This window comes from Mesoplodon densirostris, chromosome 14, assembly GCF_025265405.1.
Source record: "Mesoplodon densirostris isolate mMesDen1 chromosome 14, mMesDen1 primary haplotype, whole genome shotgun sequence".
NCBI lineage: Eukaryota > Metazoa > Chordata > Mammalia > Artiodactyla > Ziphiidae > Mesoplodon > Mesoplodon densirostris.
The window spans coordinates 72,100,301-72,123,929 of NC_082674.1; the positions used below are offsets into that span (position 1 = coordinate 72,100,301).

Genomic DNA, 23,629 nt, shown 5'->3' on the forward strand with positions numbered 1-23,629 from the left:
TTGCTACAGATTGAATGCACAAGCAGACAAGAATCAAGCTATCTTCTAAGCCAGAAAGTAAACGTTTACAAAATGTTTACCACCACTCTTTCCATAAATTTTTGAAAATGATTATTTAAGTGTTACTTATGTTAATGTGATGTTATTTTTACTTTTAAATCAATATATTTAAAGAACTTTTCAGTTTTAATTTGTAATATGGTAAGTATTGATTGACCTAACCCACATAAACAAAAGCCTTTTGGGTTCCTTAGTAATTTAAGAGTGTAAGGGGGTCCTAGGACCAAAAAGTTTGAGAACTGCTTTTCTAAGCTAAGCAGACACTCAGTTCCTCAGTTAAACAATGCTTTGCCCAACGTATAGATCAACTGCCAGATTGGAATAAACTTAAAAGGCTAAGTAAAGCACAATTAGTAGGCAAGTAACATCAAAAGTAGCTACATCGGGCTCCCCTGGTGGCGCAGTGGTTGAGAGTCCGCCTGCCGATGCAGGGGACACGGGTTCGTGCCCCGGTCCGGGAAGATCCCGCATGCCGCGGAGCAGCTGGGCCCGTGAGCCATGGCCGCTGAGCCTGCGCGTCCGGAGCCTGTGCTCCGCAACGGGAGAGGCCACAACAGTGAGAGGCCCGCGTACGGCAAAAAAAAAAAAAAAGTAGCTACATCAGCTCCCCAGAGATCACCAGTAGAGAAGGCAGAAGAGGTTTCTGTAAGCTAACAAGTTTATCATCTGCTTTCTTATTATTCATTTATGGCAAACTAGGACTTCCTCCCATTCTTCCACATATTGATTACCTAAAGTATCAATGTAGGAACAAGGTAAGCCAAGAGAACTCTCAGATTATACATCTTTTTTTTATCTAATGTATGCAGATAGTTTATTATTAATTCAAATATATTCAAATGAGAAATAAATTCCTTTGTTGAACTAGACTATTTGAACTATTTGCCACTTGGATTACTTCCTCTCTGGGATGTTTTAGAGTACCTGCTATGCTCACAGCTCCTCTGGACAGGTTCCTTAAGCAGATCACCATGCTTTCTATCACAGGAGAGGGACCCGATACCCTGATCATACCTGGCTAGGATGAATATCTGACACCAGGACAAAAATCTAAAATGTAGGCAACTGTCTCAGAGATAGCCAGAACTCCCCCAAAAGGAGGAATTTTGCCAGGAGCATTATGTGTAGTTAAAAACAAAGGGCTACTATACTAACTCACCACCAGCATAGAGAATCATAGCTGAAGATACCTGTACTCAATCCTGAAAGACCTCCTAATTCCTGAATGACATCCCCACCTTCATGTCTGACTGTGAAATAGGTGAAATAAAGATGTTCCTTCTCTATATATCCTTTGTGAGGGGGTATAAATGTATTAATCCCATTTATTAAGGTAACATACCACATTCCTTACAATCTACCACATTCCTTACAACCTGAAAAATATAACTACCACACTTGGGGGATTAAAAAAAAAGGATCAGAATGAAGAATTGGAGGCTAATTGTGAAAAACTAGATAATCAGGATCATTTTTTCTCTGCACACATCAGTAAGAGAACATTCATCGTGTTGTATAAATGGAAATGGTAAGACATTGCTACAGCACACAAGATCCCATAAGATATGGTCCCATTATGTAATCTGATAACTGGGAAGGTTACAGGAAGAAATGAAAATATTGCCCTTATATTTTGTCTATATGATCTGTGAATATGGAATCCTACCCCAGTCAACTGAACAAGGCAAGAAAACTTGCTGAACACCTATCAAAATCTCATTCTCAGAATTTCACAAGCTGAAACAAGATTCTAGAACTCAGTGTTTAAACAAAGGTCAGTCACTGATAAAACATATGTAATCCGAATAAAATTACTCAGATTAGACAGTAAAATCTAAATTTAAATGAACACTGAGTGGCTAAGAATTTAAAATAACAATATAAGGATTAAAACACTCAAGTATTTTATGTTCTTTCCAAGAACTGAAAAGTGGCTCAAGGTCTTAAGTTGATAGCTAATAAGCAGGTGCTCATTTCTCACCCAGTTCTTCCTGAGCAGAAACATGTCTGGCTTAGGACAGCTCAGAAGGGAAGGAGAGGTGGGAGGAGTCCATGAAGCATTAAAAAACAAACAAGAAAACTTGATATTGGCTTATGAGAAAGTGTGTTTTTCCATTACACTGCCACCATTTTTCCTTCAATACGAGCCAAAAAGTAAACACTGCAGATTTAGTCAGAGAGGAAAAAAAAACCCAGTAGCATTCCTTCTATACTATCAAACCAATCATTTAACAGGCTCTAGTGTCTGCAATTTAAGCATTATGTCATCCATGAAAATCTTTATGAATTAGGAAAAGACGTGCACTTTTCTCTAAAAATACACGCACAAAAATAAATCTCTCCTCTGAATAGCTTTTTTCCAATGTGAAAGAGCTTGAAAAAGAACAACTGTAGCTAAAATAACATATACATAAATATTTTTTCATCTAAAAAACAAACTTCTGTAATTCTGATCCAAACAAACTAATTGTAAAACACAAAACGAAAAAAAAAAACCACAAAACATAATTTTAATTAGAATCAGTGAAATCAGAAAACTGACTAGACAATTGAGAATATTTAAGAAATTACTGCTAGTATTCCTTAGGCTTAATGATGACATTGTGATTGTGTTTTATGTTGTGTTCCTGTGGTTGTTTTTTTCCCTCAAGTGTTTATCTTTCAGATACACCTGAAGGATTTACACATGAAAGGATTTTGAGAGTTGCTTTACCATATCCAGCGGAGATGAAACAGGGCCAGTCATGGACAACAATGGCCGAAGCTGGGTAACTGGTCCTGGAAGCTTTATTACACTCATCTCTACTTCTTGTATAAGGTCGAAGAAAAAAAGTATCCTAGGCACCAAAACATCCTGTCAAAAGCACAGAAATTTCTCTCCCACTAAATCACCCCAGAATTCTGCTTCTTTCTTATTTATCTGCTTTGATGAACAATAAGTTCTATTCTTGAAACCAATTAACTTCCTCCAATAGACCTGTAACTGAAACACAAGACTCACCTTGGTGTCTTTTTAACGCCATTCATCAGATAGGTGAAGGCCAGTGAGGACACAACCCAGGATTCCAACTCACAACTGGTAATCTGATTTTAACTTCAAGACCACATATCCGTTTTGAGTCAAAATGAACTATCACAGGTTGTTTTTGTCTTTTGAATTTCTCTTACTATCCCCAGTATTTGAACTAAGTTTGGTGAGTAGTACAGAAAGGTGAAAAGTAACAAATGTTGTTCACTCCCAGGAAGTAAAACCCTTTCAATGAAAAGGGGTAAAGAACTCAACCGAATATGACACCCAGAAATGTTCCAATAATCTCGGGGTACGCAACTCTACATACACCCTTACGCTCCCTCGCCCCAGAAGTCTTTTAAATGGTTAGAAAAGACCGACCCTGGTTGGTTTGTTTCATCTCCTCCTCCTTTCTTAGGGGAGGTGCTAGAGAGCAAAGAAATGACCAAAAGGCCGGAAGAAGGAACGCGAAAAGCATGGAGTCTGGACAATCAGCCTTTAAGTATTTGAAAGCTGTACCCAAATTAAATGAAGTTAAAGGGAGATTGCTGCTACGCTCCTCCCGGTAACTCCAACGCACCTGAGCGGCTCAGAGAGTGGGAACACCTGGCTGGAGACACAGCAGATCCCAACTCCCTCTCTCGCCAAGAATTCACAGGTACAAAGACATAAAAAGAACTCTTCCTGACCCCCAGCAAGAGTAACGCCACGAAAACAACTCCCAACCTCCGGGCCACGCTGGCTGAGCCGCCCCCGGCCCCGCGAGGCCGCGAGCCCTGGCCCGCGGGGCCTCGAACCCCAAACGACTGCCCCGCTCCTCAGACCGGACACCCCTTCTCCCGGGCCAGGCGAGGGGCAGCAAAGGGACGGAGTCTCGGCTGGGAACCCGCCCGCCGCGGAGGCCCTCCCCGCCCGCCCGGAACTGGGGTCTCGGGCCCGCGCCACCCACTGTAGGCCCCGGCCGGTGCCCCGCGGGGCCGCTCTCGAGCCTCGACCCCGGTCCGCCGCGCGCCCACGGGACCCGCGCGACCCCCTCAGCCGCGCCGGCCGCCGCCGTTGGGACGCCGACACTGGCTACCTGTCTTCGCTCTTGTTTTTCTGCTTCTTTCCCATCGTGTGTCAGCGGGGCTCGTAGCCCCAGCCCCTCTATTCGGTCTCTCACAGACCCACTGTCCCCTGGCCGACTTCGGTCTCCGCTCGGCTCCGTCCCCCACGGCGGTACCGCCTCTCGCACCCGGCTCTCCACAGACCCGCGCACTGGGACAGGGCACATATGGTGTGAGCTCCGAGTGCGCAAGCGCATCGCCCCGCCGCCTCGGCGTGTGGACGCAGGGCGCGGCTCATTGAGAGCTGCGCCTCGGCTAGAGCGTCTCCAGTTGACCCGCCCGCCAGGCAGGAGCCCGAGCGCCTCCTTCCCGCAAGCGTCAGCCGTGCACCGACGCCCGTGCGGTTTCCAGATTCTAGAACCCGGAGGCGGACAATGAGGCTGAAAATTCCACCGTCAGCCTTCTCCCTGTGGGGAATGCCGACTTGGGGAATCGGATCCCAGTTCAGGAGTAGACTTTCGGTTTCCCTTCCACCTTTAACCTCTGTCCCTTTGTACTTTCAGCTGCGTGAAGTTCAGTAAAGAACCACAATGAACCCCTGGTGAGCTGTCTAGGTGTTGCCAAGGGAGATAGAGAAATCCAGCACAACATGAGTCCATGACTTACCAAAAAAACAAAACAAAAAAACCAAACAAACCAGAAATCATAAAACAAGGACACACCCATTAATTCTGCAAAATAGATCATAATCTTTACATTCAAAGCGAGAGCAATTTCTAAAAATGTGTCAGGGAAGTCGCGAGGGAACCTACTAGGGTTTTGAAAGTGTTCTATATCCGGATCTGGACGATGACACTACGAGTGTTAACTATGTAAAAACTATGGCGTATAAGTTATATTTCAACTTTTTTTAAAAAGGGGGAAACGTTCAATAAACAGAATGGAAACGAAATTGGAGTGTCACTCCTGAGGAAGACAGTAGCTATTTCATTTCTGATGTAACATTATGTCAGAGCGTAAGAACGTCAACTCCAGGCTGAGCACTAAGAAACTACAAACTCCAGCATACTTCGCTCCCTCGCTCTCTGGGCTGTTTACACGGACGGAGGGAGAGGTTGGGCCACCTCGGTTCCGGGCGGTGGGGCGGGGGAGGGTGGGGGAGGAGCGCACGCGCAGAAGCGCTCACCGCACGCACATCCCCTCCCTTCCCCCCTCCACTTCCTGGGGCGTCGCAGATTGTATCGCGTGAGAGCCGCGGCCAATGAGGAGGCGGAAGTGACGGTCGCTTCGCAGCACCCCGCCGCTGCTACGAGCTTGAAGCCCGAGTGGATTGCTCTTCTGGAGAAGCTGGTTCCTCACTTCTCAGGTATCACCGAGAGCTCAAGTGAGGCAGAGAGTGGTGTGAAAAAGCCGGCCATGCACCTCGGTGCTAATGGACACCCGGCTGCTCAGCCTCCTGCCTGGGCGGGGGAAGGGCGCGGCTCGGGCGAGGGTGTCCGCGCCGCGGAGGAAGCTTTGGCGCATGCGCCCCGGGAGGCGTAGAAGCCGGGACCACCTCAACTCTGCCCTCATCTGTCTCCGGGGGCGCAGGGAGTGGCGAGGGTACTTTTGGGAAGCGGCTGGCGTGCAGTTAAGGGTGAGGCCCCATGGTTGTTTTGGCGGGTGCATGCCGGGGGATCAAGGAAATGGTTAGGTAATTTGAAGACAAGTCCCTGCCCACCATTCAGTTGAACTGAAAAAAAGAAGCTTGTTTGGAGAATCAAGTTCCCAGAATACCTGCACCATCTCCTTTCCCCCTTTCTGAATGCGGTAGCACCACCTGTCCCCAGAGCAGCCCTTGTTAATCGTTTCTCCTCCCAGTTATCCAAGACTTGAATTCTGAGCTCAGCCTATAAACCTCCAGGGATAAGCAACCGCTACGCCCCTGGTAAAGAACAGGGTCTGACATGCAAGTCAATGTTTAATGTCGAGTTTTCTGCCTCATCCGGCCCCAATCCTGAGTCACAGCCTTACGTTTTTCTTGGGAGGTAGGGAGTGTGAAATTCACTTGCTACATTTGAAATACTTCTTTCAATTTTAAATACTCCTTTAAAATTTTATAGCGTTTATGAGGAAGTTACATTTTGGTTTTATTTATTGGTTTTTTTTTAAACCCGGAAATACTTTTGAAACTTAACGATAATTTGAACAAAAGCTACGCGCATGTTCCTTCAACAGTTGACAAACATTTTTTGTGCATCTGCAGTGTTCTCAGCACTGCTAGCTCCAGGAATACAAGGTGAAATCGAGTATGCTTTTTTTTAAGTTTATTTATGCGTTTGGTCTTCGTTGCTGCATGCAGAGTTTCTCTAGTCCCGGCGAGCGGGGGCTACTCTTCGTTGCGGGGCATGGGCTTCTCACTGCGGTGGCTTCTCTTGTTGCGGAGCACGGGCTCTAGGCACGCAGGCTTCAGTAATTGTAGTATGTGGGCTCCAGAGCGCAGGCTCAGTAGTTGTGGCGCACAGGCTTAGTTGCTGCGAGGCATATGGGATCTTCCCCGACCAGGGATCCAACCCATGTCCCCTGCATTGGAAGGTGGATTCTTAACTACTGCGCCACCAGGGAAGTCCCCAGTGTGCTTTTCAAAAGCTTCTTTTCATGTGTAGAAAAATGGAATCAGAAGCGAAGTTTGCAAGAAGACTATTTCTCTTCACTTCAGCATTTATAGAGGGTCTGGTGGGCCAGGCTGCGTGTATGAAGCTGGGTGAATAAGCTCACAAGTTTATTCAGATTTTTGAAAGTGCTTCAGTAGTGGTTGCAAATGTATCACATAACTAATTGAGATGCAACAGCCTCCTGCTTTGATAAGCAAATTATAAATTGAAATTCAGGGGTACCCATAAAACATTTGATTTTCTACCAGCAACAATAATACATTTCTTCTAAAATATGTAATTGAAATAGATAAAGGGAACTCTACTCAATATTCGTAGTAACTTAAATGGGAAAAGAATTTGGAAAAGGATACATGTATATGTATAAGTGAATAACTTTGCTGTATACCTGAAATTAACATTATAAATCAACTATATGCCAATATAAAATAAATATATAATTGAGAGAGATCTTCCTTTCTAATCTGAATTAGATTCTATTTTTTAAATATTATTTTATTTATTTATGGCTGTGTTAGGTCTTAGTAGTTGCAACATGCCGCATCTTTCATTGTGGCATGCGGGCTCTTCACTGCAGCACAGCCTTTTCTCTAGTTGTGGCGCTCAGGCTCCAGAGCATGTGGGCTTTATAGTTTGTGGCACACAGGCTGTCTGGTTGAGGCGTGTAGGCTCAGTAGTTGCGACTCGAGGGCTTAGTTGCCCCGCAGCATGTGGGATCTTAGTTCCTCGACCAGGGATCGAACCCACGTCCCCTGCATTGGGAGTTGGTTTCTTTGCCACTGGCCCACCAGGGAAGTCCCTAGATTCTATTTTTAAACTCTTATCTTACATAGAGGATTGATGGGAAAAAATCAATATTTTTTTAATTATTTGTAGTGTTATATTGTTTGACCTCAAAGTTAAGAACACTGAGTGTCAGTAAATCAATACCAGTATCAATCTTGTGGCCTCATAGACCTTAATAGGTAATGGGAGAACAGGAATGGAAACTAAAGCTTAGGGAACATCAGGCAGAGTTCTTTACATAAGTTGTAATGAACTCTCTTCAGAGTTAAACGAAAATCATTTAGGCAGAGATGAAAAATATGTCTTTGCTCAACTCTGCTCTATGTTGAAGCAAAGTTTGGTGTGTGTATGTGTGTGTAAAACCTCACTGCAGTTAAACTTTATCTTGTTCACAGTCATTTCTGCTTTTCTTCCTTTTTTCTTTGGTAAAGAACACTGTCAGTAAAGAACACTGTCAGTATACAGCACTAGGTTTAATTTCGTCATTCATTTCTTTCTGGTCTGGCGATGGTCTTAAAGATTTGTCTTTGCTTTAGGGTAGTAAAACACAAACTAAATCAAAAGCACCTAAACTTTGGTCTAAATCGTTTTTGAGTAGTGTAACTATAATCCATTGAAAATTAAATTTTAAAACATTAAATAAAAATTCTTAACATGACGTGCTTGGCTGTCAGCAGAACACTTTGTGGACTACAAATGATATACTTGCTAGCATTTTTGAAACTAAGAGAAAACTGTCTTATTTTTTTTCTCTAACTTTGTAAACCTTCTCCTCAGCATCAAGGCTGAACTGTACCATTTAGAAGAATGGAAGCGAATGCACCTGTTGAAATGTTTTCAAAAGTCCTAGAGAATCAGTTGCTTCAGACCACCAAACAAGTGGAAGAACATTTGGATTCAGAAATTCAGAAACTGGATCAGATGGATGAGGATGAATTGGAACACCTCAAAGAAAAGAGACTCAAGGCACTGAAGAAAGCTCAACAGCAGAAACAAGTAACCTCTCTGCCCTGCTTTCTGAAATTGCTCTAACAGTATGCTTCTAACAACTTATATATACCTGTGCTGCAGTAGTCACTTGTAGTTTTTAGGGTGGTTTGACCTCAAAGTACCTAATGCCATTAAAAATTTGCCCAGAAAAAAGATTAGTTTTAAAGACACATTCAGGGCTTCCCTGGTGGTGCAGTGGTTGAGAGTCCGCCTGCCGATGCAGGGGACATGGGTTCGTGCCCCAGTCTGGGAAGATTCCACATGCCGCAGAGCGGCTGGGCCTGTGAGCCATAAAAAAAAGACACATTCAGAATTAGCCTGATCAGTATATTAATCCACAGTCAAGTACAAGAAACACGTGCCCAGGATCATCTTCCGAGCTCAGATTTGTGTGGTTGAGAGAGTGGATGAGGAAGAACCCTGGGAGGAATAGGGATCAGTGGGTTCCCTTTCAGGTGGAGTTATGAGAAAGCCTGTCATAACTTAGCTGTGCGCAAAGCAAATGCGTCATTAAGGAGTGTATTTGAGAGTTGAAACTCTTTATGGAAGCTTTACCAAAGAAATGAGAAAAATATCAGGGCCTCCGGTAGGTCTCAGCTCAGTGTACGCCAGCATGAAATGTATAGATACCAAAACTGGTGACGCAATCTCGGCTGTGTTAGTGTAAGGCCAGGGATGGCACTCCTGCCCCTTTCTAGGTGGACCACTTCTGGAAGACTGTTCAGAGGAGGACAGCCAGAAGACGAAGAAGTCTAGAAGTCATTTCATATGAGAAAGTCAAAAGCAAATGGAAATGTTCAGTGTGAAGCAGGCAGGACATAGGCGATGCAGGATATTTGAAGGGCTGACGTGAAGGAGATTAGAATTTCTGTTTCTTATCTGAGGTCCAAGCTGGGATCCACAGCCCACTGTTCTGGGTATACTGTGATTCAGTGTGAGAAGACTTTTCTAAGAATAGAGAGTACATATACAAATGCTTTTTAAGCACACCCGCCAGACACTGTTGTAGTTATTTTCACATTGTCCATTCACAGTAACTCAATGAGATAGTTACTTTATGATCTCCACATTACAGGTGAGGAAAGTGAGACTCAGAAAGGTTATTACAGTTCATAGCCTGATAAGTGGTAGAGCAGTGATTCAAGCCCATGCCTTCTGCCTGCACGTCCAGTCCTCCCTTTTATTAAAACCAGCTCCTGAGAAAGGAAACAAGCTTCCAGTTGAGGGGACCAGCTTCCTGCCACAGGAAAGGTTCAAGAAGCTGAAATGTCTGTCCGACATGGATGATAAGGGTTGATTTATTGATTTGGGGAGTTGGATTAGGTGACTTGCGGGATCTTTGTTTCTGGACACTATGTGGAGACAAACATCTTTTTCTTCCCAGGATACTACCCATTGGTGGCCAGTACAGAAGAGGTTTGCTGTCTCTGAGTTAGTCATCAAAAGCATACAGGGCTCCCGAGCTTCAGAGCTGCAGTACCTGCCCCCTCCCCAAAGACGGATTGGCTTTATCTCACAAGCATTATTTTTTAAAGCTATGTAGTAACTTGGATCAAATGCTTCTGATTTTAATAGTTTCAGTGCAAGGAAATTAAGTAGATGGTTACATTCTAAGTCTCTTTGTAGTCTAAATTTTTACCTTTGAAGTTCTAAGAAAACATATGTTTTAAGTTACCAAGATGGATAATCATCTTAAATATGAGCCATGCTGTGGAGATAGTCATGGCCCACAGACTGTATTTGCATTGACACTAGCAACATAGGAAAGTACATCACCGAAAGGAATTCATTTCTAAGATAAAATCAGCTTGATTACAAAATATTATAGTGGTTTGGACATAAAATATAAAGTGATATTGAAAGAGGTATTTCAAATGTGTGATATTTTCCCTTTTCTCCAAATCAGGAATGGCTTTCAAAAGGACATGGGGAATACAGAGAAATCCCTAGTGAGAGAGACTTTTTCCAAGAAGTCAAGGAGAGTAAAAAAGTGGTTTGCCATTTCTACAGAGACTCCACATTGAGGTAATTTGTTTCGCTCAGTGACTGTTCTTGAACATGATGAGATTGTTGAATAGAGATACACTGACTTCATAGAGAATTAAGAAAAATATAAAAGGAAGTAATCCCTAAGTTGTCTCTTTATACTAGAATTAAAGTTAAGCAATCATTAAAGATTAACTTAAAAACCAGTGACATACAAAAGTACAAATTATAGAAGATCAGTATTTCCATAGAAATGGCTATTTCCTGAACTACATTTTCACTAGCTAATTTTTAAACATCTTAGAAATGAGCACTTTAATTTTTTTATCAATGCCAAAAGAATTCTACTTCTGTCCCTACTTTTATGATACAGCCACAGTGTTGGAAATGGGGCCAACACCTGAACACCAGCTTTGAATTCAGTCACTTCTTCTCAACTTGCAATTCACCGGGAGACAGTGGCTTGATCAAGCCTTTCACCTGAAGCAGAGTTGGGGCACCAGGCATGGCTGGAAGGACAATAAAGTGATTTCTATTAGACAAACCCAGGTCTGCCAACCTCTCTTTGGAGGCAGATCCCTCAAAGTGAAAATAGCCCCAGAAGAGGTTATATCTTAAACCAGAGGACTCAAGCCTTTTTTTTTTAGCCCCCAAATGTGAATACTTGCCAACATTTAAGTGTTGGCAAAAAAACTTTTAAATGTTGGCAACTAATCAGATTGTAGAATTTTTTTTTTTAAGTATCAGATAACTTGATAACAGACCTAGAATTGTATGAAAGCAATTCACTGATGCTGAGTAGCTCCTGCCCCCCTTAGACACACACTCCAATGCAGAGTCTCTGTTATTCCCTGGGATCCCAGCCCTGCCCTCTTCTCGCATTTCCATAGCCTGCCTGGCCCTTGTCTTTGCCTCATCACCCAACAACGTGGCTATTAGTTAACACCTTTCAGGGACTGATTGCCTGGGATATGTTGACTAAGAAAATAAAGATGAGAGAAAATAACTGAGATGATGAAATCTCCTATAAGGGAAAGTGGGAAAGGGATTAGGAAGGTAAATAGAAGATTGAATATATTTGTCCACTTATTTATTAGATGTCTCTGCCCACTAGATTGTAAGTTTTGTGAAGGCAGAGGGTTTGCCTTTGTGTCGTGGCCCACTGTGCTCTGGGTTCCTAGCCATAGAGCAGCATTGACTACATATAGTAGGTACTCAGTAAGTATACTTGATGGATTTATAAACAATGCAGCACCAGCAGTACTTACCTTAAAACAGAACTGAGAAGTCAAGATTGAAATGAGGTGATAGAGATATAGATAGGTAGATATCAAAGTTTCTAGCACATAGTACGCTAGATACTTCATGTTGTATAAAATCCTGGAGTATTTATCACTGTTTGAGGTAAGTACGTATAATTCCTGTGCTTCATGCGTGGAAACCAAAGACTTGGAGAGATTAAGTGACCTACCTAATGTCACTCAGCTACTAAATGATAAAAGAGGATTTGAACCCAGGTTTTAAGCCTAATGCTGTTTTAACTACACCATAACTACTACTACTAGATTTTTTAAAAATGGATTAATTGCCAAGTGGGACACAGACCTATTTAAAATAGATTTTACTGTATTACTGTATTAATGTATTATGTATACTGTTTTACTGTATTACTCCAGTAAAACAATGGAGTTGATTTTTGTACAAATCTTCAAGAACTTATTTCTCAAAATGATTTGTCACTTGTTTGGAACTTCATTCAAAAACCACTTATTCCCCTACCATTTTTCACTAAAATCCCATTGCTGCAGTACGTGGGTGATATATAAAAAGAATCACTCAGAGGTGATGATGCATCAAGGTTATAAGAAACTCCGTGGACCCAAACCTAACTCAGGAAAAACTATACCAAGAAGTACCCAAAAAGCCTACTAGTAAAACCAGCTATGAAGCATTCAGTGTCTTAGTCATCGAAAGCAGTAGTTCTCAAACTTTGCTGGGCATGAGAATCACTTGCATGTTTCTCAGCTCAACTCCCAGAGAATTTTGATTCATTTGCATATTTTAAAAGTTGACTGTAATAATCACCTCTGGGTAAGAACTACTGCTCAAAAGATTATTACAGTAGTCTTTCAGAAACACTAGAGGGTTGGCCAGTGTAAAATATAATTTAAAGAAAATATCGCTTTCCACTTTTCAGGTGGCTTAATAAAGGTTACTGCTGGTATTTTTCATTTCTTTAGAACCGTAATGACCATGTTTGTAGCCCTTAACCTTGATATGCTTCTCACTAACAGAGTTGCACAGTTGGAAGGGTTCCTTCTCAGTGACACCATTCAGTCTTAGTGACTTCCAAATATGGCACCACATGATCATTTCTAATTCTGAGAACTGTCTTCCCAGTTCTGTCAAGTTCAGATTTGTCACCTATGAGATGCCAGGAAACATGCATAAGGGAAATGACAATTTTTTATTCTTAACCATGAACATGACAACTTTGTGAACCACTTAAGGCATAAGTTGAATACTTCATTTTTTATAAGTATCGTTAAGGGAGATCTGACTTTCTAGAATATGATATGAGAGGTAGAAAAAGAGGTACCTAACCTATGAAATGGAAATGAGGTTATCTGATAGAAGCATAGATTGGCTGCCAAATTTTGAGATTCAGAAAAACTAAAAACTTAGATGTGCCTTAATATTTATTTTGAAAAAGAAATCTGTTGTTTTTAGCTTTTGATTTTCTATGTGTTGTTATCTATAGGTGTAAAATACTAGACAGACATTTGGTGATACTGTCCAAGAAACATCTTGAGACCAAATTTTTGAAGCTGAATGTGGAAAAAGCACCTTTCCTTTGTGAGAGACTGCATATCAAAGTCATTCCCACGCTAGCACTGGTGAAAGATGGAAAAACACAAGATTTTGTTGTTGGATTTTCTGACCTAGGAAATACAGATGACTTCACCACAGAAACTTTAGAATGGAGGCTGGGTTGTTCTGATATTCTCAATTACAGGTAACTTTTAGTAAACTATCAATTTATATTAATTCACATATCCAGTTGATTTTTTAGAGAATTTATGTTAATATTTATTTTATGGAACTAAGATCTTTAAGCTGAGATGTAGAAAAATTTTCACAAAGGAAAAGCATATTTCTTTTTTTTTTTTTTAAGTTTTTTTATTTATTATTATTTTTTTTGGCGGTACGCGGGCCTCTCCCTGTTGTGGCCTCTCCCGTTGCAGAGCACAGGCTCCGGACGTGCAGGCTCAACGGCCATGGCTCACAGGCCCAGCCGCTCCGCGGCATGTGGGATCTTCCCGGACCGGGTCACGAACCCGTGTCCCCTGCATCGGCAGGCGGACTCTCAACCACTGCGCCACCAGGGAAGCCCCCGGAAAAGCATATTTCTTAAAGTGTACATTAGCATGATCTTACAGCAAAATCAGAGTTATAAATAAAATTGACCTTGGATCTTGGAGTCCATCTGACTATAAAAGTTTTCAAACTAACAGATCCTATGGAATCTAATTCTCTGTTAATCTGGAAACCCAAAATGACACTCCAGAAGAATTGACTCCTTCCTGATTTAAACGAGATTAATCAAATTGATAATGACTTACATTAAAAATCTAATGTTTGAAAGTAGATATTCCTGTATCACTTGTAGAATCTGATAAAACATATAAAATCTCATCTCTATGCTTAGCTTAAATTACTACTCTGGGAAACAGTCTCAGAAAACCATCTGTTGATAAAATCCAACTTCCATTTTCCACTTATCTCTTTGTCCACTTCTCTAGACAAATAATTTATCTAATTCCACAAATCAGAGCATATCATCTTATCTTTTGTGCCTGTTTTTCATTTGCAAAAATAACAGGTAAAATTTTCCAGTTATTCCAGTCAGAGTGCCTTTTGATAAGTAGAAAGTTCTCTCATCTTTTTACTTCCCTTCCTCCTTTATCTCTGAATCTTTCCTCCACATGCATAAATCATTCCTACATTGTAGTGATTGATTTTGGAGTTTTAGGTTTTATTTTCTTAATATTAAGTAAAATGTTAATATTAAATAAAATTATTTTGAAGTGATTTCAGACTTTAAATAAGTTGGAAACTAGTACAAAGAATTCTTGAATTCTTGTATATCATTCACCCATGTCCCTCAATTTTCAACATTTTATATTTGCTTTATCGTTCTCTTTCTAGATATATATAAACTTTTTTTCAGAACCATTTGATTGGACGTTGTAGATATATTGTCCCTTTACTCCTAAATATTTCTGTGTGCATTTCCTAAGAACAGGAACATTTTATACAACCACAGTACAATTTATTAAAACACAAAATACATAGTTTACAGACCTTATTCAAATTCCACCATTGTCCCAATAATGTCCTCCATACTGGAAAAATGGGTTCTGTGTACTTACTATGTATTTTCAATTTCCATTAACCTGTAGCAACTTGTTCCCCTCCTTTGTTTTTCAATACTTTAACATTTTTGAAGAGTACAAACTAGTTATTTTATAGAGCATCTCCCAGTTTGTTTCAAAATTAGATTCAGATTCTGCATGTTTTCCACAGGTATATTATGGAAGTGATGTTGTATTCTTTCTTCTCAGTGTACCATATCAGGAGATATATGATGGTTTGTCTCATTGCTGGTGGTGGTAACTGTGCACTGGTTAACCAGTTGTCTACCAAGCCAACTGGTGATTTAAGGAAGAACTTCTCCAGACCCCACATTAACTTACTTCTTCATTTATCTGTATTAGAATGGGCTGTAGATTCTTTTATTCAGTGGGTTATAGTTTGTTGCTGTTATTGTTTACTTTGAAGCTCAGATTGCCTCAGATTTGGCCAGTGAGAGCCTTTCATACTGGCTTCTGTGTCCTTTTGACACATCCCCATAATTCTTTGAGCACTTTCTGGTGCACTTAAGGTCTTTTAGGGGGCCTCGTGTTATACTCTCCATAGGAATTGGCTTTTTCTCCAAGATGCCATGGTTCCTTTCAGTGGCAAATGATATTTCAAAACCAAGATCTAGCTGCTAGGAATATTTTGAGGCGTCATGAAAAGAGTTCCATTCTAATTCTGAGTTAATGATAATGAATTCCATGAGTTTTGTTGATGTCTATAGAGATCTAAGCATTAAAAGGTGTTAAATAGAATCAAACCAGTCATAACAGGCTATCAAAAATAGAGCATGGTTTTCCTGTGTCATTCTCAGGAGAGAATCTAATACAGATTCAGCATACCCAAAACAGATAAAAATAACTGATTTCCTTGTATGCTTTTTAGTCAGAAATTTTGTTGGTGCATCCCGTGAAATGTTAATCAGTAATTAATGATAAAATAAAACGCTGATCTAAAGCATTTAGTAGTACATAATAAGGTTTAAAACTATTAACTATCAGTGTAAATAATATACCTCTTCCTTGACACCAACATTTTAAAGAAAATTTTACTCTATTATGTTACAGTGAGGATAGGTTTTTGTGCAGTTTAGTATACCAGCTGTACTAAACCATACAGAATAAGTGTTTTTCAAATTTGCTTTCTTTTTAGTGGAAATTTAACGGAGCCACCATTTCAGAGCCAAAAGAAATTTGGAACAAACTTCACAAAGCTGGAAAAGAAAACTATTCGAGGAAAGAAATATGATTCTGACTCTGATGATGATTAATTCTTTGTAAATCGTCTCCTGACTTCAGAATTCGATGTGTTTTCTAAATTCTGTTGATTTCAGTACATTCGTCTCCTAATGGTCACATTCTAGAGTTTTATGCAGTTGCATCATATTGAAAAACATCTGTGATATTTTCTGTGTGGAGTTTGTGTTTAAGTTGAGGAAAACTTCTGAGTTCTAAATATCTGAGTAGGGTCTGGATTCTCTATTTTTGAGATTGGTTTTATCACAATATGATTCTTACATTTTTATACCATTCACAATTGTGTTTTTAATCTACTGGATTGGAAATAGAAATACAGCACACTATTCCAGGACTAATTCTTACCTAGCATTATTTACTTTATAAAGAGGTCAAGTAACATTTACTGGTGTAACAGACTGCACTTGTAATTGATTAGAAACACTCTTCTGGAATATATTTAAGTAACTATTAAAGAACTGTATTTATTCTGTATGCTGCATGGTGTTGTTGAGTCAACTGATGGCAACAGAAAGCTTTTTCAGGTTGTGAACATACTGCCTTATTTAAAGGGTCTTGATTGCTTGTATTTTAAGACATGTATTAAACAGTCAAGAAGCACTTTCGAAATGGCAACCTGAGACATACAGACCCCTAGTGAAACAATCATAACTGGTCAATTTTTTTTTAGAAATTAAAGTCTCTGGAAATTGTCATAAGAGCACACAGCAAACAAACATTTATCCAAGAAAATACTCAATCTTGGTAAGAATAGTGAGTCTCTGTGGTATTTGAACCATGACCCTGCACCCTTCCTCCCCTCATCTCCCAGTCTTGGCCTACAATTTATCCCTAGGAGGAGTAGACTGCTAGCATCTCTCATTCCCCCAAGGTCTGTGTTGCAGAAGCTCTGTTCCAAGCAGCAGTATTAAAGAGGTCTGAGCCTTCCTTCCTCCACCCAGTCCCCACTTGTAGCACAGAATATCTACCCCAGGAATACTGTTTTCTAATCACTGTTGCCCTGGCATACTCATAAACTAGAGCAATAGTGATTAGGGTGGAGGTTCCATGGAAGGAGAGGCAAGCAGAGAAGATCAAGGGCTACCACCCACTGCTCTACTTACAGACTACTAGCAAAGCCAGCTACTCTCCCTATCCCCAGTGCTGAGGGAGTAGCACAGAGGTTCTGCCCAGTGGGAGAAACGGGCTGTAAAAACAGCTTCCATAGCATTCCCTGAAGGGACTGACTTTATTTAGAACAGAGTGAGAGAAGTTGAAGCATAAGGATGCTGCTGCAGACAAAGGAGATTTCAGGTGGGGTTGGGGGTGAAGTAAGAGGAGCCTGGGATCTCCAGGTTAGCAAAACAAGCAGAAAGGAAGGCCAGTGAGAATTTCAACAGAGAATGAAAGAGGAAGTTTAGAGTAGCCCTACAGTTGGAACAAACCGCAGCAACTCGAAAAACCTAGCTTCAATTAGATAGAACTGTGTGGCAAGTTATGTCCCAGGGCATTGTCAAATAATAGAGAGGTCCACCAGAAATTAGTGGGTGTTAACGGCACAGCGTGATAACAATGGAGACAGACTAACTAGAACTCTTACAGGGACGGCAGGGAAAGAAACAGCAAGAGAGCCCTGCTAAAACTACTGTCCTTGGGGTTGAGGGGAGGTGTCAGCAACACTGCATATACCCAGGTGACGTAGTGCAACATCAGAGGCCATACAATTCAGGGTAAGTGGACTTAGCCAAAATGGTCCAGCTAAGTCACTAACCATATAAGCAAACAAGCCCTGGAGAAGGGACTGTGAGTCTCCAGAACTGCTATTATGTAAAATGTCCAGTTTTGAACCAAAAAAATAAGATCTACAAATAAACAGGAAAGTGTGACTCATACATGGTGGGGAGAAAAGCAATAAAAAAAATTTTTTTAATTGCCTTTGAGTGGGTCCAGTTATTGGAAGCAGACAAAAACCTCAAAGCATCTAGATATATATACATACATACACACATACACATACTAAAACCATGCTGAAGGTAAAGGAAGGTATGATAATATTCCCTCAAAGAATATTAATGGAGATAGAAATTATTTTTAAAGAACCAAATGGAGCTCTCTGGACTTAAAAAGTATAATAACTGAATGAAAGATTCATTAGAGGGACTCAACAGTAGCTTTGCAGTAGAAAGCCAATGTGGGGATTAATCAATATAGATAATGCAATCAGAAGAACAGGAAAAAGGGGAAAAAAACAGCTTCAGAGACATGGAACATCAACACATATGTCATGGAAGTGCCACAAAGAGAGGAGAAACGAGTGAAAAGTTATTACAAGAAACAGTGCCTAAAAATCTCAAATTTGATGAAAAGCATTAATCCAAGAAGGTCAGGTTCTGAAAATAAAAGGAGCCACACCCGGACATACCAGAATAAAAATTTTAAAAGACAGAAGAATCTTGAAAACAGAAAGAAAAACCACTAATCATGTACAAGGAAACCTGATAGAGTATTAGATGACATACATGACCATAGTCCATTGTTTTCTGATTCAACGACATAAGGGAGTAAAGTGAAAAATTAATAATTATACATTTTTTAATTAGGAGAATAGAAAAACTAAATTTCTTGTAGAAATAAACCCAAAGAGTCCTCGTGTCAGCCCTGCTCCTCTTAAAAGACCGTGATGCTGTAATACCAATGGATAATCTGGGAGACAACCAGCTGTCATTAAAATAGATTTTACCAAGGCAAGGACAATAGGTTGCTTATTAGCAGTGAGAAATCAGTAGTCTTTTAGAAGTGTACCCTTTGGAAAGTGTGAGATATATAATAAATGAAAGCCTTTCATTATTCATTGTTATAAGCCAAATGTAGATTAAATGTAGACTACCTTCAATTCAGATATTAAGATATCCTTCCCTCAGTAATTTTATGAGGTAACATGTATAATGTCAAGCATAGGCTAAGTCATATATTTTATAATCTTTCAAAAAATTTTAAAGCAATGTGTTAACCCTATAATGAATATATAATGGATCCTAACTGCATGTCTTAGAAAATGTGCATTTCATAGAATTATTTAAGAATGAAGCCTTAATAGGCCATCTTTTTAAGTATGTTAGCTGAACGTTATGATTGTGTAATATCATTTTAGGGCATTACCACATTTTAAGAAATAAAATAATATTCAGAAGCATAATTTTGCCAGAATGTAAAATTTAAAACCAGAAATTTGACTTGTGAAAAATCCTCACATGATTATTGGCCTGTTAAAAAATAAAGCAAACCCCACAAACCTGATGCAAGCTATTATGTGCAAAATAATGTGCTAGTTACACAGCCCTCTGGGAAGTGAACGTGAGTCCGGATGCTTCTTTCTTGGTTTATTTCATTCCTAGAGTACCTTTGTTGCAGGTTTTTCTTATGTTTCCAAAGGAAACAAGTAAGCCATCTCAAGTTTAAGTTTTGTCCTCAATAAAGTAAAAAATGTGCCAGATACCATTTGACTGGATGATAACTAAAACTGGACAAATATTTTCTCTCACTGGAGACTGACAGTGTTTTAGTTGTGCTTAAAATTTGTGATTCTCCTAAAAAAAAGGGTACAAATGAAAACTTATGGTTACCAGGAGATAAGGGGGGAAGGATAAATTGGGAGATTGGGATTGACATATACACACGACTATATATAAAATAGATAATAATAACCTACTGTATAGCACGGGGAACTCTACTCAATACTCTGTAATGGCCTATATGGGAAAAGAATCTTTTAAAAAAGTGGACATATGTATATGTATAACTGGCTCACTTTGCTGTACACCTGAAACTAACACAAATTTGTAAATCAACTAGACCCCAATAAAAATTTTTAAAAATAAAAAAAAGCAATCTAGAGATTCAATATAATCCCTATAAAAATTCCAATGGCCTTTTTTGAAAAAATGGAAAAACCAATTCAAATTCACATGAAATTACAACTCAACAACAAAAGGCAAACAACCAATTTATAAATGGGCAAAGGACTTGAATAGATATTTCCTCAAAGAAGATACACAAATAGCCAACAAGCACATTAAATATGTTCGCCATCATTAGTCATTAGGGAAATGTAAATCAAAATCACAATGAGATACCACTTCATACCCACTAGAATGACTATAATTAAAATTAAAAGAGAACAAGTGCTAGGATGGGTGTGGATTGAAACCCTTGTAAATCATTGGTGAAATGTAAAATAGTGTAGCTGCCATGGAAAACAGTTTGTTGGTTCCTCAAAGCATTAAACATAGAAATACCATATGACCCAGCAATTGAACTCTTAAGTATATCCCCCAAATAATTTAAAACAGCTATGCAAACAAATGTAAATGCATGTTCATAGCAGTATTATTCATAACAGCCAAAAGATGGAAACAACCCAAATGTCCATCACTGGATGAATGGATAAACAAGTTGTGATACATGCATACAATGCAATATTACTCAGACACGAAAAAAGAATGAAGTACTAACACATGAAACAACATGAATGAACCTCAAAAGCATTATTCTAAGTGAAAGAAGACAAACACAAAGCTACATATTTTATGATTCCATTTATATGAAGTATCCAGAATAGGTAAATCCATAGAGCAGATTGGTAGTTGTGAGATGGAGGAAAAAGAGACCCTTATCTACCATTTATTTTTCCTTGTATCTTTTGAGACTGTGTTGAATCCTTTTTGACAATTTTTTTTTACTATTTAAAAATTGAATCATTACTGAACAAAAATATATATAATAAAAAGGAACTATACTGGAAAACCCATTCTTATTGGGACAGAAGCTGAATATTAGGGGATTTTAGGAATGAAATGAGACAGAAGGGGAAAAGTAAGGGATATGAATACTTTTAGAAAAACTTAGAAGGGACAGGAAAGCCACTCTTCAGGTTGTCAGTAGCAGGCTGGACTGTTTTCGTTGATGAGAATCTGAGGTAACCTGCAGAAGTCAGGACAGCCTCTAACATGGACTCTGTTTTCCCCACCACTTAGCTACATAGCTTGAGCATTTCCCCATATCAGTACATACAGAGCTACCTCTCTCTTTAATGAATGCAAAGTATTCTATTGTACAGATGTTTCATATGAAAATGTTTCCTAATCAGGCACATGTGAAAGAGAAAACCCTCTGGACTCCCCTCTCTCTTTTTTTGTTTTTAAAATATTTATTTATATATTTGGTTGCACCGGGTCTTAGTTGCAGCAGGCGGGCTCCTTCGTTGCGGCTTGTGGGCTCCTTAGTTGTGGCATGTGAACTCTTAGTTGCAGCATGCATGTGGGATCTAGTTCCCTGACCAGGGATTGAACCCGGGCCCCCTGCATTGGGAACACAGAGTCTTAACCACTGCGCCACCAGGGAAGTCCCGTGGACTCCCCTTTCTTTTTAACACACCCCCAAATCCTTATTTTATGAAGGACTTGCCCTGTGTCATCAGTTCCACAAGAAATAAAATGTGGACTGCTCTGGGCCAGCAACCTCAGCAATGTTCTTTTTTTTCTCTTTCATAAAAGAAGAGGAAACCAAATCTCTAAATGAGATCTCCAAGTAAAAACAAACAATATTGAGCAAAGTACCAGGTTTTCTGAGCTCATAAAATGTAAAGCACAGATTACACATTATGAAATAGTCTTGAGAACTATCTTAACTTTTTAACTGTCTGATAAAAAACATTACTGAATATACCATTCCCACTGAGAAGTCAGAGGCTGGGAATGAAAATTCCCACTGACTGCACTCAGGACTTCAGCAGGAAGTCTGCCCATGAGCCTCTGGGAGGCTCACCTGAAGATCTTTCCACTGGGCCCGCAGGCATCTCCCAATGCCCTGAGTGCTAAACCCACACTTCCCCCCACCCAAGTCTGCAGGTGACTCTTTGTGTGTGTTTCTGAGTGCAATGGCCAGAGTATTCTCAGAAAAATCAGACCAGGGTCTGTTGGCAAGAGAGAAACCACAAACTTGAGTGATAGTGCCACTTTCTGGCAAACAAAGAGGTTTCCAAAGGTCAACCTGATGAGTTGTAAGAACCAGAGAAGGCATGAAAGCTTAAAAATTCCACCACAAGAGGGAATAAGGAGTGTGGAGCAGATGTACCCATACAACGTCAGAGAAAATCTAGATGTAACAGGACCAATGAACCCACCTGAAGGCAACTGGTACAGATTTGAGGGGTTCCACTACTTCAGTGCAAAAGCCACAATGCAAAACTCCAAGGAACATGAGAAATATCATCACCAAAAGAAAACAATCCTCCAATAACTGAACTCAATGACATGGAATTTTGAGATCTAGCTGATAAAGAGTTTGAAATAGCAGTTTTGAGGAAACTCAAGTGAACTACAAGAAAACACATAAAGACAACTCAATGAAATGAGGAAAACACATGAAAAAATGAGAAATTTAACAAAGAGATAGGAATCATAAAAAAGGACCAAACAAATTCTGGAGCTGAAGAATTCAATCAATAAAATGAGAAATGTAATATAAAATATCTACAGCAAAGTAGACCAAATGGAAGGTAGAATAAGTGAGCTAGAGGATAGGAATTTTGAAATAATGCAGTTAGGGGAGAACAAAAATGAAGAAGAATGAAGAAAGCCTACATGATCCATGGGAATCCATCAAATGTACAAATATTAAAATAATTAGTATTTCAGAAGGAGAAGAGAGGGAGAAAGTGGTAAAAAGTTTATTTAAAGTAATAACTGAAAAATTCTCAAACTTTGGAAAGACTTGGGCATCCAATTCATGAAGCTAATAGATCACCCTATTTTTTCAATGAAAAAAAAAGTACTTCTGTAAGATACACTATAATGAAAATGTCAAATATCAAAGAGAATCTTAAAAGCAGCCAGAGGGAAAAAAAAATTATAACCTACAAGGAACCCCCCATTAGGCTATCAGTGTGTTTCTCAAAAGAAACCCTACAGGGCTTCCCTGGTGGTGCAGTGGTTGAGAGTCTGCCTGCCGATACAGGGGACACGGGTTCGTGCCCCGGTCCGGGAGGATCCCACATGCCACAGAGTGGCTGGGCCCGTGAGCCATGGCCACTGAGCCTGCGCATCTGGAGCCTGTGCTCCACAACGGGAGAGGCCACAGCAGTGAGAGGCCCGCGTACCGCAAAAAAAAAAAAAAGAAAGAAACCCTACAGACCAGGAGAGAGTGAAATGGCATATTCAAAATGTTGGAAGAAAAAATTTCCAACCAAGATAATTTATCCAAAGTTGCACTTCAGACGTGAAGGAAAAAATAAAGGCTTTTCTAGATAAACAAAAACTGAAGGAGTTATCACCACTAGACCTGCCTTGCAAGAAATGCCAAAAGGAATTATTCAAGCTGAAATGAAAATATGCTAATTAGTGACATGAAAACATAGGAAAGTATACAGCACACTGGTAGCTATAC

The 23,629-nt window shown here is 39.9% G+C and overlaps 2 protein-coding genes across 5 annotated transcripts in view; one reads left to right on the forward strand and one right to left on the reverse strand.

The window, feature by feature from the left end:
• EIF5B (eukaryotic translation initiation factor 5B) overlaps positions 1-4,387 on the reverse strand; it is a 70,413-nt gene extending 66,026 nt beyond the window's left edge. For 2 of the 3 annotated variants that reach the window (XM_060117177.1, XM_060117176.1), the window contains exon 1: positions 4,149-4,371. In XM_060117177.1, the coding sequence (XP_059973160.1) occupies positions 4,149-4,183 (35 nt within the window). In that variant the 5' untranslated portion in view covers positions 4,184-4,371. Of the gene's footprint in view, positions 1-4,148 lie in introns of all 3 variants that reach the window. The other variant, XM_060117178.1, reaches the window with a different exon arrangement.
• A 964-nt stretch (positions 4,388-5,351) lies between these two features.
• TXNDC9 (thioredoxin domain containing 9) lies at positions 5,352-16,681 on the forward strand. Of its 2 annotated transcripts, none has more exons than XM_060117179.1 (5): positions 5,352-5,482; positions 8,334-8,552; positions 10,453-10,571; positions 13,294-13,548; positions 16,104-16,681. In XM_060117179.1, exons 2-5 carry the CDS (start codon positions 8,364-8,366, stop codon positions 16,219-16,221), a joined length of 681 nt encoding a protein of 226 aa, XP_059973162.1. In that variant the 5' UTR covers positions 5,352-5,482; positions 8,334-8,363; the 3' UTR covers positions 16,222-16,681. The 2 variants fall into 2 exon arrangements, with proteins under 2 accessions (XP_059973162.1, XP_059973163.1); XM_060117180.1 differs by lacking the exon at positions 5,352-5,482 and adding an exon at positions 5,497-5,752.
• The last annotated feature ends 6,948 nt before the right edge of the window (positions 16,682-23,629 follow it).

Bases quoted from the DNA above. Each gene is read 5' to 3' on its own strand.
- TXNDC9 (XM_060117179.1), top strand. From the start codon at position 8,364: ATGGAAGCGAATGCACCTGTTGAAATGTTTTCAAAAGTCCTAGAGAAT. The intron at 10,572-13,293 runs GTAATTTGTTTC...TGTTATCTATAG, and splicing joins TACAGAGACTCCACATTGAG to GTGTAAAATACTAGACAGAC. The intron at 13,549-16,103 runs GTAACTTTTAGT...CTTTCTTTTTAG, and splicing joins TCTGATATTCTCAATTACAG to TGGAAATTTAACGGAGCCAC.